The sequence below is a fragment of the Chroicocephalus ridibundus genome, chromosome 20 (genome assembly GCF_963924245.1).
Source record: "Chroicocephalus ridibundus chromosome 20, bChrRid1.1, whole genome shotgun sequence".
NCBI classification, from domain to species: Eukaryota; Metazoa; Chordata; class Aves; order Charadriiformes; family Laridae; genus Chroicocephalus; species Chroicocephalus ridibundus.
In genome coordinates, this window is record NC_086303.1 from 4,261,920 (window position 1) to 4,273,507 (window position 11,588).

At 58.1% G+C, this 11,588-nt stretch overlaps 1 protein-coding gene across 1 annotated transcript; it reads right to left on the minus strand.

Annotated features, from left to right (window-relative positions):
- Window positions 1-1,476: 1,476 nt before the first annotated feature.
- Window positions 1,477-8,487, minus strand: FMOD (fibromodulin). The gene is made up of 3 exons (XM_063356839.1): window positions 8,203-8,487; window positions 4,886-5,896; window positions 1,477-2,806 (listed from the first exon to the last, which is right to left on the minus strand). Exons 2-3 carry the CDS (start codon window positions 5,874-5,876, stop codon window positions 2,655-2,657), a joined length of 1,143 nt encoding a protein of 380 aa, XP_063212909.1. The 5' UTR covers window positions 5,877-5,896; window positions 8,203-8,487; the 3' UTR covers window positions 1,477-2,654.
- Window positions 8,488-11,588: the final 3,101 nt, after the last annotated feature.

Consider the following 11,588-nt stretch of genomic DNA (forward strand, 5'->3'; position numbering starts at 1 on the left):
ACCTAGGAACAAGGAGCAGCGTGTGCTGGTGCCAGGGCAGCTCCCGAGCACCGGGAGGAGGGTGGTGCTTGGCTGGTTTGTAGATGGATCCTGCCAACATCCTCCCCTCGCCGCTTTTGAAGAGCGCAGAGACACGGCATGGCCTTGGGTGCTCGCAGTTCTGTCCCTGTCCCCCTCCCGCCTGGTCTGCTGGGTGCTGCCACAGGGCAGCGGGAGGACACTGGGCTGTGGCGCGTGTCCTGGGGGCTGGTGGCAAAGAGCTGGGAGCTGGTTCTAGATGCCAACAGGCGCCTGCGTTGGACCCGACTGGTCGCACATCTTGGGGAGGCGGGAGGGGGTGTCTGGAGCATCCTTCCTCTCTGCAGACCCCACTCCCACCATGCTCCCTCCCTGCCAGCCTTGGAGGGAGCCTGGCACAAGCGCCGCTTGCCTCTCGCTGTCTCGGGAGCAGGGTCAGGTTTGCCTCCCTCTGAGCCCTTTTTTCCCTGCATGGAGCTGGGTTTCAACCCATGGCTCAGCCCAGCCTTGCCCAAGCGAGTCCCGGCTGCGGTGGGCACCCCTGGGTGCAGGGCAGCTCTCGGACCTGGGTGCTGCTCTCTGGGGAAATGAATTTGGGGAAGGAAAGCCAGGGCCAGCCTGGAAAGGGACACAAGTGGCAGGCAACGCCGACATCTAGTGACAGCCCTGGGGTCCTCGGCCAGCTGGGTTGGGATCCTTGTTCCAGGGGGATTTGTGTCTCCGCAGGGAGTGGGGTTTGGCTGTGGGAGGTCGCGATGAGGATGCGCGTGTCCCTTTGCTGCCCTGGGGTGTAGGAGAGGACGAGGAAGGGGATGGAGCAGGGCTGTCTTGCCTCTCCTCCTGCCTGGCTTCTGCAGGAGCCTTGGCTGGATCTGGGGGGGCTGCCCCTGGCCAGGATCAGGGCTGTTTGGGGACGGGCAATGGGGAAACCCACCTCCTGCCTCCCCGGCTGGCACCAACCCCGAGCCCAGCGAGCCCCCGGTATGCAGCGGAGAGGCCGCAGGCTGGGAAATGGCACTTTCTGTGCAACTCCAGATCTGTAAAAATCCTGCCCATGTGAATTTTTTTTCCCCAAGCATCCTCCAGCTTAGCTGTTAAAAATAAACAGGGCTGAAGACTGGAGAAGATGAAAGCATCTGGAAGATAACGACCAGAAGCACTGTGCCAGTAGCACCGCCATCCCTTCCCTCTTAACTGACGTTTTTCCATGTGTATTTTTTCCTTCTATAAACGTCCTCGCATGGGCCCCATCTGGGATGTGCTGGAGCAGCAGCTCCTCGCTGCGGGGAAGGCGGTGTACGCACATGCCGTGTCTGGTACAACCGCTAGACGGCAAATCCAGCCCGGATTATGTCTGGGAGAAAGATCTGGTCTGCAAGAGGGGAGGTTACGGTGCTCGGAGCAGCCCAGACGCTCAGACCCTGCGGTTGGGATTCCTCGGACACGTTTTGTGCAGTTACAGAAAGGGCTTTATTCGTCGGTATGATATCTACAGTTCATGCGTCAGTGATAGTACAGGTTTTTTTGGGTTTTTGTTTCTATAGTGTTAGCATGCAGTTTAAATGCGGAGGGTCCGGATGACCTCTTCAGCTTTGCAGGTCATCTCCAAAGCTCAGCTGCCCCATTGGTTCTCAAACTAAACTGTCCAAGGAACCAAGTCGGGTCTTTTTGGCTTTTGGCGAATTCAAATGTGCTGCGGATGCATGTGTCACTGCGATTTATTATTATTATTGTTGTTTTTTTTTTTTTTTAATTGGGAGACCCCGGTTGCTGGGCAGGGAGGGAGCTCGGAGCCAAGCCGGTGGGTGGGATGGAGCTGGGTGTGGGGGCTCCCCGGGGAGCCGGGGGTGAGAGCACCGGGAATTGCTCCATGGCTCACCCCTGGTCCTGCCCTCAACCATTGGTCTGGGAGGAAGATGTGAGTCTCCCCCCAAGGTATGGCCACAACCAGGCTGTTTCTCAGGGTGTTTCTCTCCAACCTCAGGAGCCGACAGCCCCTTGGCAGCAGCAGGAAAGGTTTCTCTCCTTTATCTCTGGAGCAAGAGGCTGATGGAAGGGGGGAAAAAACAAAAAAACAGAGGGGGAAGAGTGGATTTGCTCTTCCCCATCCTACACTGAGGGATGTTGGCAGCCAAGAAATCTTTAACCCTTTACTCGTGCAGCTCCCAACCTCCCGGATGCTCCTCCCTGTGACTGATGGCACCTGGCCCAGGGTGAGTCACTTTAAATCTGCTGGTTGTGCAGGACCCTCACCTGAACCGTTCCTCGCTGGGGTCGGATGCTCAGTGCCACGTCTGGGAGGTGGGATGAGCTCTCTCCCATCTCTGCTGCGTCCCACCTGGACCAGGGGAGAAGGTCAATGGGGGTGCAGCGCTTTGGGGGGTGGCTGCGGTGGGGTCAGAGGGGGAACGGTGCTGGGACCTGTCCCACCCTGCGTGGCCGGAGAGCCGGCAAGTGGGAGCGTTTGGGGACAAATGGCTCTTTCCCACCCGCGTGGGCTGGTGTTGGAGTACCCTTATTGCACTATTGCGAAGCCAAGTCAAACTGTCAAGCTGCATTAAAATGGGAATGAGTGTCTCCCCAGGAACAGGGGAGCCAAGTCCTGAGGATGGGGAAGGGGCCGGGGGGAGGCCGGGCTAGATCTCGATGATGGTGGCACGTCGCAGGCACAGCGGGGCGTCGGGGGGCACCGCGTTTCGCTTGATCTCATTCCCATCGAGTCGCAGGACCTGGAGCCTGGAGTAGTTCATGACATCCACCACGGTGCAGAAGCTGCTGATGGAGAACTCTGCGGGGGGAGAGGAGACAGAGCTGAGCATTGGCTTCAACCCCGGCTCTATCTCACCTTCATGACGTGACTGATCTTTGGGGAACGATGTGAGAAACGTCAAGGAGGGGCCACCCTGGAGATGGGTCTGAGAGTGCTGACCTCTGAGAGCCGGATTATGTTATGACCCCCAAATCGCCAATTATTCCTGCAAATTTGGACTTGACACCCTCAGCTCTTAAGCTAAAAGGGCAACTGGTGCTCCCGGCTGCACTCAGAAGGAGCCTGTGAGTTTGTGCCTGTTCCAGGGTTTGGAAGCGGTGGCAGTGCCTGCCCTTGGCTGCCTTTGTCCAGCCTGGCTGGAGCACCCGTAGGGAAAAAGCCGGGTGGAGTCAGATGGAAAACACTGCTTTTTATCAGGAATTGCCTTTGCAACCGCTTTTGTGAGGCTTCACAGGCTGCAGCCTCCAGCCCTTGGCTCCCCCTGGCCACCCGCCGTGGGATCACCCAGGCAGCGTGTCCGGGAGAGGGGGCATCCCTGTCACTGTCCCCATCCCATGCCTACAGACGTCCCCTCTCTGTTCATCCACCACCCGCCGCTGCCAGCGCCAGACAGGGAAACTCCGGCCCTGCCCGGGCTGGGTTTGGAGGGAGAAGATGGAGCAAACTCCAAAAAAAATTCTGTGCGGGATTTGGGAGAGAAGCGACCGACTAGGTGGCAGCAAAGCTCCAGGCCGGGATGCTGCTGGGGAAGGCAGCGGCGTGCTGAGGGACCCCTGTGCCCCCAGGCTGGGGGGCCTGGGGGGCTGCGAGCCCCACGGTGTGCGGGCTGGCAAGCGGGGAACTCCCGGGGCGACCGGAGGGGCACGATCCCGGCCCTGATGCCCTGTGGGGTGGGATGTGCCCGCCCCCCTCCCCAAAGAGGTGGGTTCTGCACGCCTGGCCCCGCAGCCCCCCGCAGCCCCCCGCTCCTGGGGATGCTTTAAAGGTCAGCGGCAAAACCTGCAGCCGGAGGAGAAACTGCAGTAAAGCCTGAACGGCTCCGCCGTGGTTTCATGGCATTTGTGGGCAGACGTTAACAGCTACAAAATTTTGAAAGCAAACATTTGCGAATCTGTTCTTGTTTTTGTGTTTCTGTCGGTTCCTCGGTGCGGGGTTGTGTGTTTCCTCTGCAACAGCCGATGGCTGCACTGACACGTCCCCGTCCCCATCCCAGGCTTGCTCAGAGGCTCCGGCACCGCTCCAAGAGGGTCCTGCCCTCGGGGGCTGGCAGGTGAGAGGAGCAAGCCTGGATTTTTCCAGGAGATTGCTTGGTTGGTTGTTTCTTTTTTCTAGCTTATTTTTATAAATAGCAGCCCCAGAACAAGCTGCTCCTTTTATTTATTTGTGTGTTTAGTGGAGTGAATTTTAGTCCTGGCAGAAGACGCTGCGTTGATGGCTCTCATCTAAGAGCTCCCGTCTGTCCCAGCCCCAGCAAGGATGTGCCCCTCAGCTGCAGACCATGACCCCTGGGGGGCTTTGGGGCCGTGGGCTGTGCTGGTGCCCTGAGAGGTGGGGAGGGAGGTGGGCAGAAGGGGCTGGAGAAAGGGGCTGTGCTGGCACCATTGGGCGCCATGGGACATCCCTGCCCCCTGCATTAACTCTGACCAGGGTGATGTGTGCTCCCACACATGACCATGGCAGCGGGGACCCCCCGCTTCTATCCACTCTGTCGGTGGCCCTTCAGCCTGCGTGCAACGCTAGACTAAAGCCATAGTCCCCTCCCCAGGTTGTGCATCAGCTTCTACGTGCAGCCGGTTTCTGGCATCTCTAACCAGAGGATGCTGAGGCTTCTGCTAAATGCTCAGTGAAACCAGTGCCATGGCTTTGTGGATCACACAGGAGTGTTCAGAGCTGGGAGCCTCTTGGCTCCAGGTGTGTTGGGACACAACAGGCCCCATGCCTGCCTTGCTGAGGGCCACCTAGAAGTCTCCCAAATTCCAGCTTCCTGCTCAAACCATTACCCCAGGCAGTCTCCCACAGGGAGGCACGGGTTCTGCATCCCCATCTCCCCATCCCTCTATTGCACCACCGTGCTTTTGTTGACATGTTTCCGCTCACCGTTGATTTGGTTCCCTTGAAGGTAGAGGTTCTCAAGGTTGGTGCTGACCCGGGGGATCTTCTGGAGCCTGTTGTAAGAGAGGTCCAGCTCGAGGATGCTGCTGCTGTTGAAAGTGTTGGTAGAGAGCCCTTGATTTGTCAGGCTGTTGTGGGACATCCGTACATAGAGCAGCTTGGGAGAGACCTTGAAATAGTCATCAGGGATGGTGTTGATGTAGTTGTACTCTAGGTAGAGTTGTTCCAAAGCCATTGGGAGTCCATCAGGGACTTTCCTGAGGTGGTTGTAGCTCAGATCAGCAAGGATCAAGGACTTGAGCCCTTTGAGGGATGCTCCCATCTCAAAAATGTAGTTGTGGCTGAGGTACAGGGCTGTGAGGTTCTCGAGACCCTCCAGAGCATTGGAGGGGACCTTGGAGATCTGATTGTAAGACAAATGGAGCTCTCTCAGGGACCGGGGCAAGGGGCTGGGCATCTTGGTTAGGTTGTTGTTGTTCATGTACAACCTCTCCAGGCTGTTGAGCTTGGCAAAGACCCTCTTGCCCATCTTCTCACTGGTGATCTGGTTGTTGTGCAGTGCGAGCCACTCCAGCTCTGTGGCATTGTCGAAAGCCCCTTCTTGGATGGCGGTGATCTGGTTGTTCTGGAAGTAGACATATTTCATCCGGGAAGGCACGAAGGGCAGGTACCTCAGGTTGCGGGTGTCACAGTACATGGCTGATGAGAAGTTAGGGGGGCAATCACACTCTTGGGGACATTGCCAGGAAGGGGCTTGCTGAGGTTCAGGGCCGGGCTCTGCCTCCGTGTCCGGAGCTGGGAGGTAAGAGTACACGTAAGGGGTGTTCTCGTCCTCGTAGTAGGGCATGTAGTTATAGGAGGACATACGGGACTGTCGCATGTAGTACTGTAACCAAGCCATGTCTTCTTCTTCATTGTACTGGCCCAGGGAGGCTCCGCAGAGCCCAGCGATGATCAGGATGGTGGCCCAATGCATGGTGCTGATGCTGGAGGGACCTGGGTGGGGGAGAAATGGTGGGGGAGGGAAAACCATCAGCAAAGTCAAGTCTGATGTGAGGGCTGGAGGCAGTCGAGCTGCACCCTGTGGCCTGGGGATCCAGTGGGGCTGGATATGGTCACAGCCCTGGTGGCACCTGGCAGCTGGAGAACCAGGGGGCCTGAGTGAACCCTACCCCAAAAAATGTGGCCGCAGCCATGTCCCCTGTTTGAAGCTACCTGATCTCCTCCCTTTCACCTCATGTGTGCTGGAAACCTCCATCCCGGTGGATATTTGCTTGCAAAATCTTTACTTATGGGTGTTTCTGTTATAACTGAGTAGAGGATGGAGATAGGGGCACGTGGTCCAAATTTGCGTAAGGTGCTGCAGCTTTGCCCCGAGGTGCTGGGACTGGCCTGTGCTGGTCCTGCATGGCGGGGGGGAGGAGAAAGGACCCGGCCACTCTCCAGCCAAGCAGAGGAGAGCGGTAGCTGCGGGAACAGGTTGATGGAGCTCAAGGCATGTTTCGATGGAGCTATATTTATGCTACGCTCGCTGGCGACATGATTTCGCTGTGGGTTTCATCCAGCTCTCCCTTCCCCCACAAACGCGCAGGATGCTCAGGCTGCTGGGGACTGATGTAAATCCTGGTAAACAAGTTCTGGCTTATTTTCGAAACGAAACCGCTTTCAAGCTTAGATTTCTCGAGCTCAGCCCCGACGTGAAAAGGGGCAGCATCCGCCGGCCCCTCCAGGCCGGCGTGACCAGGGAGAGAGGGAGCTGCCACCAGACATGGTGCTTGGACCCTGAAATTCAGCCTGCCGAGGGCTGATGTCCACAAGAGAGCGGGGCTGAGGGCTTGGAGCATGACAAACCTGTCCCCGAGCTGCTTGGCTTGGCGTGGGCTTCGCAGCCGCCCTGTGCCATGCCCAGGGCGGTGTGTGGTGCACCTCGGCGCTGGCGGCAAGAGGACTCCAGCCACGGCCGTTCATCCCGACTCCTCGTCTCGCTGCTAAAGGCAGAGCGGCCTGGAGCGAAGCGGCTTGAAATGCCTCCAGGAAACACTCGGGGCCGCGCAGCTTGGAGGGGGAGAGGAGCCGCTCCTGCCTGCTGGCTCCTATAGACGTGGCTGGGAGCGCGGAGCTGTTGGTGCGTGGCTGCCAGCGCCGCTCCGGCAGCCGCCGTGTGGGCAAAGTGAGAGCACGGGCCAGTTTCCCCCCTCGCCGTGCCAGGGGGGTGGCCGGAGGGTCTCCCGACGAAACCTCGCTGCGTCCCCACCCTGCAGCGAGGAGGGGACATCTTGCCCGGCACACAAAGAGGGCACAGTTTGCTGCGCGGCAGCGGCTGCCCTGCCACCGAGGCGCCCTGGCAGGCTGCTCGGGCTGGAAGAAAAGAGGGATTGAGAGGGCGGCGGGCAGGCATGGCTCCCTCGCTTTCTCCTTCTCTCCCTGCTGCCCCCTCCGCGTGCTCCTGCAGCCGAGGGGCAGATGAGACGTGGTCCTCCGGGATGCTGCGTGCAACGGGGGAGCTTGGCAGTGGCAGAGGAGTTTCTTCTCCTCCTCCCTCCTGCTCCAGGGCACTCTGCCTGATGAAATACCACAGCCCTGCTCCACGCAGGGGCTTCTCCACCCATGCAGAGCTGCTTGGCACCCCATTCCCAGGGGGCCCCTCTGCAGGGCAGGACCCATCCATGGGGTCCCTCCACCTTTCCTAGTGCCCCCCTTCAGCACACTGGTAACCCCACAGCCTGTCCTCAGCAGGCACCGCTGCTCCCCCACCTCATTTGAAGGTTGCTTCTCCCCTCCCCGGTGGGCTTCAGCCCTGGTTTTGGGGTGGGATCTGAGCTGAGTGTGCCGGTGTCATCTCCTGGTCCCCACAGTCCCGTGCCAGAGGGTTCTGGGCTGATGGGGTCAGCTCCTCACCCCGAGAGGGAGCAGGTTTGGGAGCAAGGGGCTTCACGCTCTGTGGCCATCCATGGAGTTGGCCCATGGACTGCGCCGGGCATGAAACCAGCTCCCCCTTCCCCTGCACCCCGGCAGAGGGGACGGGCAGAGCTGTGCTGGGCAGGGGGGCAGCGAGCAGGCACTGCCCGCACCTGGGTGTCGATGGCTGTAGGTGCCCAGCTCCCGGCCAAGTGGGCAAGGAGGTGCCAGAGGGGCAAGAGACGTGGCTCGGGAGCGCTGGCATTCAAGCCGTGCCACCCGTGTCGCTGGCATGTGCTTCGCGTGGCGGCAGCCGCCCGCCCGCCCGCCCGCCGAAGCAAAGGTATGGAAATCAGGCTTCAAAAAAAAAAAAAAAATCATAATAAATATAGAGAAGGACTTACCAAGCTAAGAGCCTCCTTTCCAAAGCCTCGCTGCTCTTCGCCGGGAGCTCCCGTGTGTCAAGCAGCATGTGAGTGTGTCTCCCGATTTGCAAAGGCTGGTGCCCGCCCTAGATCCCAGATCAAATATTGTGCTTGCAGGTCACGGGCTCGGCAGGTTTTTTTTTGGGGAGTGACCTCCCAGCAGCAGCCAGTTTGCAGGAGAGACTGAAGAGACCCTAATGCTGCCTGGCGTTATAAATAACCTGCTTTTTCTTTCCTCTCTCTCCCTCTCTCTCTCTCTCTCTCTCTCTCTCTCTCCCGTCTTTTCTCATAGGAGTGTTGGCACTTTTCAGGCTCTCTCTGTTTAACGAGTTAGTGGAATCGGGGATGTTGTTTTTAAAAGGGCTGTTGTTAGGTCTCCTGTGTTTCTCATCAGGAAGCGATGAGGAGGCCTCTGGCCAGATTAAAAAATATCTGATTTTGAGGGGCTGAGGATGTGATTCTTAGGGAGAAGGGAGAAAGTATCTATAACTTTTGCAGTAGGAGGGGAAGAGCCGTTAGTGCCTGCTCTGGCTGCAGCCTGGGCTTCTTCCCCAGGAAGCCTCGGTTTATGCAGTCCTGGTATTAAATATTTAGGATAAACATTTCCATGAACGATAAGGCTGCAGCATCCAAGGTAAATAAGTTGCCTACCAAAGGGCCACTGTGACAGCAGGAATTTGTCTTCAGCCTGGCAGGAGGGAGATGCCAAGCTGGCATTTCTGCAGGCTGTGCCCATCCACCTGGGAGGGGGGTGTCCATCCCCCCTCAATGGGGGTGCGGGGGGGACGGGGCAGGGGACCATGTGCTGAGGGTGACCCACGGTTGGGCAGAGCCGGGAGAGCTCGCAGCTCTCCCTGCCACAAGGCTCATCACCTCCCAGTGCCAGCCTTGCCCTGGGAGGGGGGGTCCTGCAAAGCCAGGGAGCGGCAGGTGCTGTCACAGCCCCCCCAGTCCCCATCCTGGCTCTCCGTGCGCGTCAGCTTTGGAGTCAGCTCTTCCAGCGCTGTCGAAGCATTTCCTCCGCAAGGAAAGGAAAGGAGGAGCCCCGACCGCCCATCGCCATCCCCTGCCTGGCTCCAGCAGCACGCCCAGGTCCGCCCGGGAGCCTGGAATTACTTAGTGAAGCTCAGCAGGTGCCAGACTCCCTCCGGGCTTGCTTTCTCCTTGCTTTCCATCGAAATTTCCCAGCCAAAACATCCTCTTCCCCCTGGGGAGCCTTGCAAAGATCTTTATCGCTCCGAGGTCCCTGTTGTAAGGAGGAGGAATGCACAGGGCGGTTGGCGGCCGGGGCTGCGAGGGACACGCTGTACAGTGGGGACTTTGCCAGAAAGCCGGTCTATTTGGGAAGGAAGAGTGTGCCTGGAAAGCACAGCTCGCTGCATCGCAGCGCGGGGCCGGGATCTGCAAGGAGAGAGGATTCAGAGGAAGCTTTGCCTTCGAGTGGGAAAGCCGGACGGGGGGGGTTGTGCTGTCTAAAGGGAGGTAAAGCTCCAGTAAATCGGGGTGGGGGCTTTCATTCAGCTGGTAGCATCTCTTCTTCCCCGTTGAGCATTGCCATGGCAGCTTGCAGTGGCGCGGGGCAGCTGGAGAAGGGCTCTCACCCTGGGCAGGGGGGCGGTTCGAGGCTTCGGGCTGATGCAGGGAATGACCCCGCTTGGAGGGATTTGTTCCCGCTGCCAGGGAGCTCTGTTCCAGGGAAGATGGTGGGGAGGGTGGTGGCAGCCAGTAACATCTGCTGCTCGGCGCTTGGATGGTGTCAACCAACGTCACATCTCTGGCAGCTCGAGGTGTCCTGGTGGCCAACAGCTCGGAGGCTTTTGCAGGGCTTGGATGTTTTTCTGGAAAAGCAAATTGTCCCCAGCTAGGTTAGATAAGGAGCGTGGTCTCTCCGCCTTCTGGAAGTTAAAAATATTCATGACCCAGGATGGGCATCCTTTGGGGGAGGCCGTTCTGCAGTCCCTGCTGGGGTCGGGCACCCGCTGTGGGTGCCTGGGGCTGGTGGTCCCCCAGGGGATGCTGAGGAGCCCTCTCTGCATGAGCTACCTCTGAATGGTGCCATCATCCCCCTTTCCCAGCCTAAACCAGAAAATAATGACATGTTTAAGCTCAGTTTGTATGTTCCCCACAGTCACCAGGACTTTCTGTTGAATCTCCTCCTGACTGGTTTAGGACTATCTCAGGCAAGTGAAAATTTACCATCTAAAGAGTCATGTATGTCTTTTTTTCTCCACCCAACCTTGAAATCTCATGCTCCAGCTGTCCAGCATCTCCCGAGCTGCCAGCAGGGCTCTCCTGCTTGGTCCGTTTGCCTGGCGTGAAGTGGGTGTTGATAAAGCCTCGGTGCTACTGCTCATTTGGGGCCAGAGCAAAACAGCTCCTCTGGGTTCCCAAGTGACTTCCACGAAACTTTTTCAACCTCTCCTCCTCTAAACCCCTCTTCCCTCCTGCTGACAGTTCAAAGACAGCCCTGAACTGGTGACAGGAGCTGGGAACATGCTGTCCTGCTTGGTTGAAGCCAAGGGTCGCTATCGCTGCATAATCTCATCCGGAGCAGTTACTCCAGCGATCGCGGTCTGCATCTCATCAGGGTCAGACAGATGCCTGTATTGGTTTGCTTTGGTTTTCTGAACCAAACTGATGTGAACAGCGTCTATTTTGGTTGGGTTTGCTCCAGTTGTTTTGATCAAATGCTCTTGAGCTTTTGTATTTGCAACCACCGAATCTGGCCCGGAGTTTGCTTTTAATTTGCAAATCCCGCGCTCGGGGCCGGGAGCGCTGTCTCCTCCGCGGGTGGACGTGGGTTTCTCAGGAGGCTTTTGGCACGGGGACCGCATGCTTCACGCCATAACAGAGAAACAAAACTCTCTGATGCTCCTGCTAAGGCTAAAGCTCGTTCTGCCTGGAGGAAGGGAGAACGATGAAACCTACCGCGGGCATCCAAAACCAAGGACTGTCAGAAGCACGGCTACTTCAGAGTGGCTTCCCTTTTTACTCATGGAAATGTTATTTCTGCCTCTTCCACGTTTCCAAGAAGTTTCAGCTCTGCTGGAGCTGTTGGCTGCTCCGTCCTCCCACTCATGCTATTTTCTTTAATTTCCATGGCCCTCCCCGTCCTGGGAGGGGGTTACGAGTCCCGCCGGGCTCAGGGTGCTTGCAGACAGGGCCGCTTGTGTTACGATCTCACCATGCCCTGCCCCGGCTGCGGGGCAGGTCCTGCAGGTCCTTTCCTAGACCTTGGCTTTAAAGACAGATCCCTGAAGGATGAAGGTCCCAGCTGCCCTTTTAAGGGACTCCAGTGACAAGAGTCCTATCAGGAGCCAAGGAGACCTTGTCCTTCTGGATCCCCAGCCTTGCTCAGGCGGGGC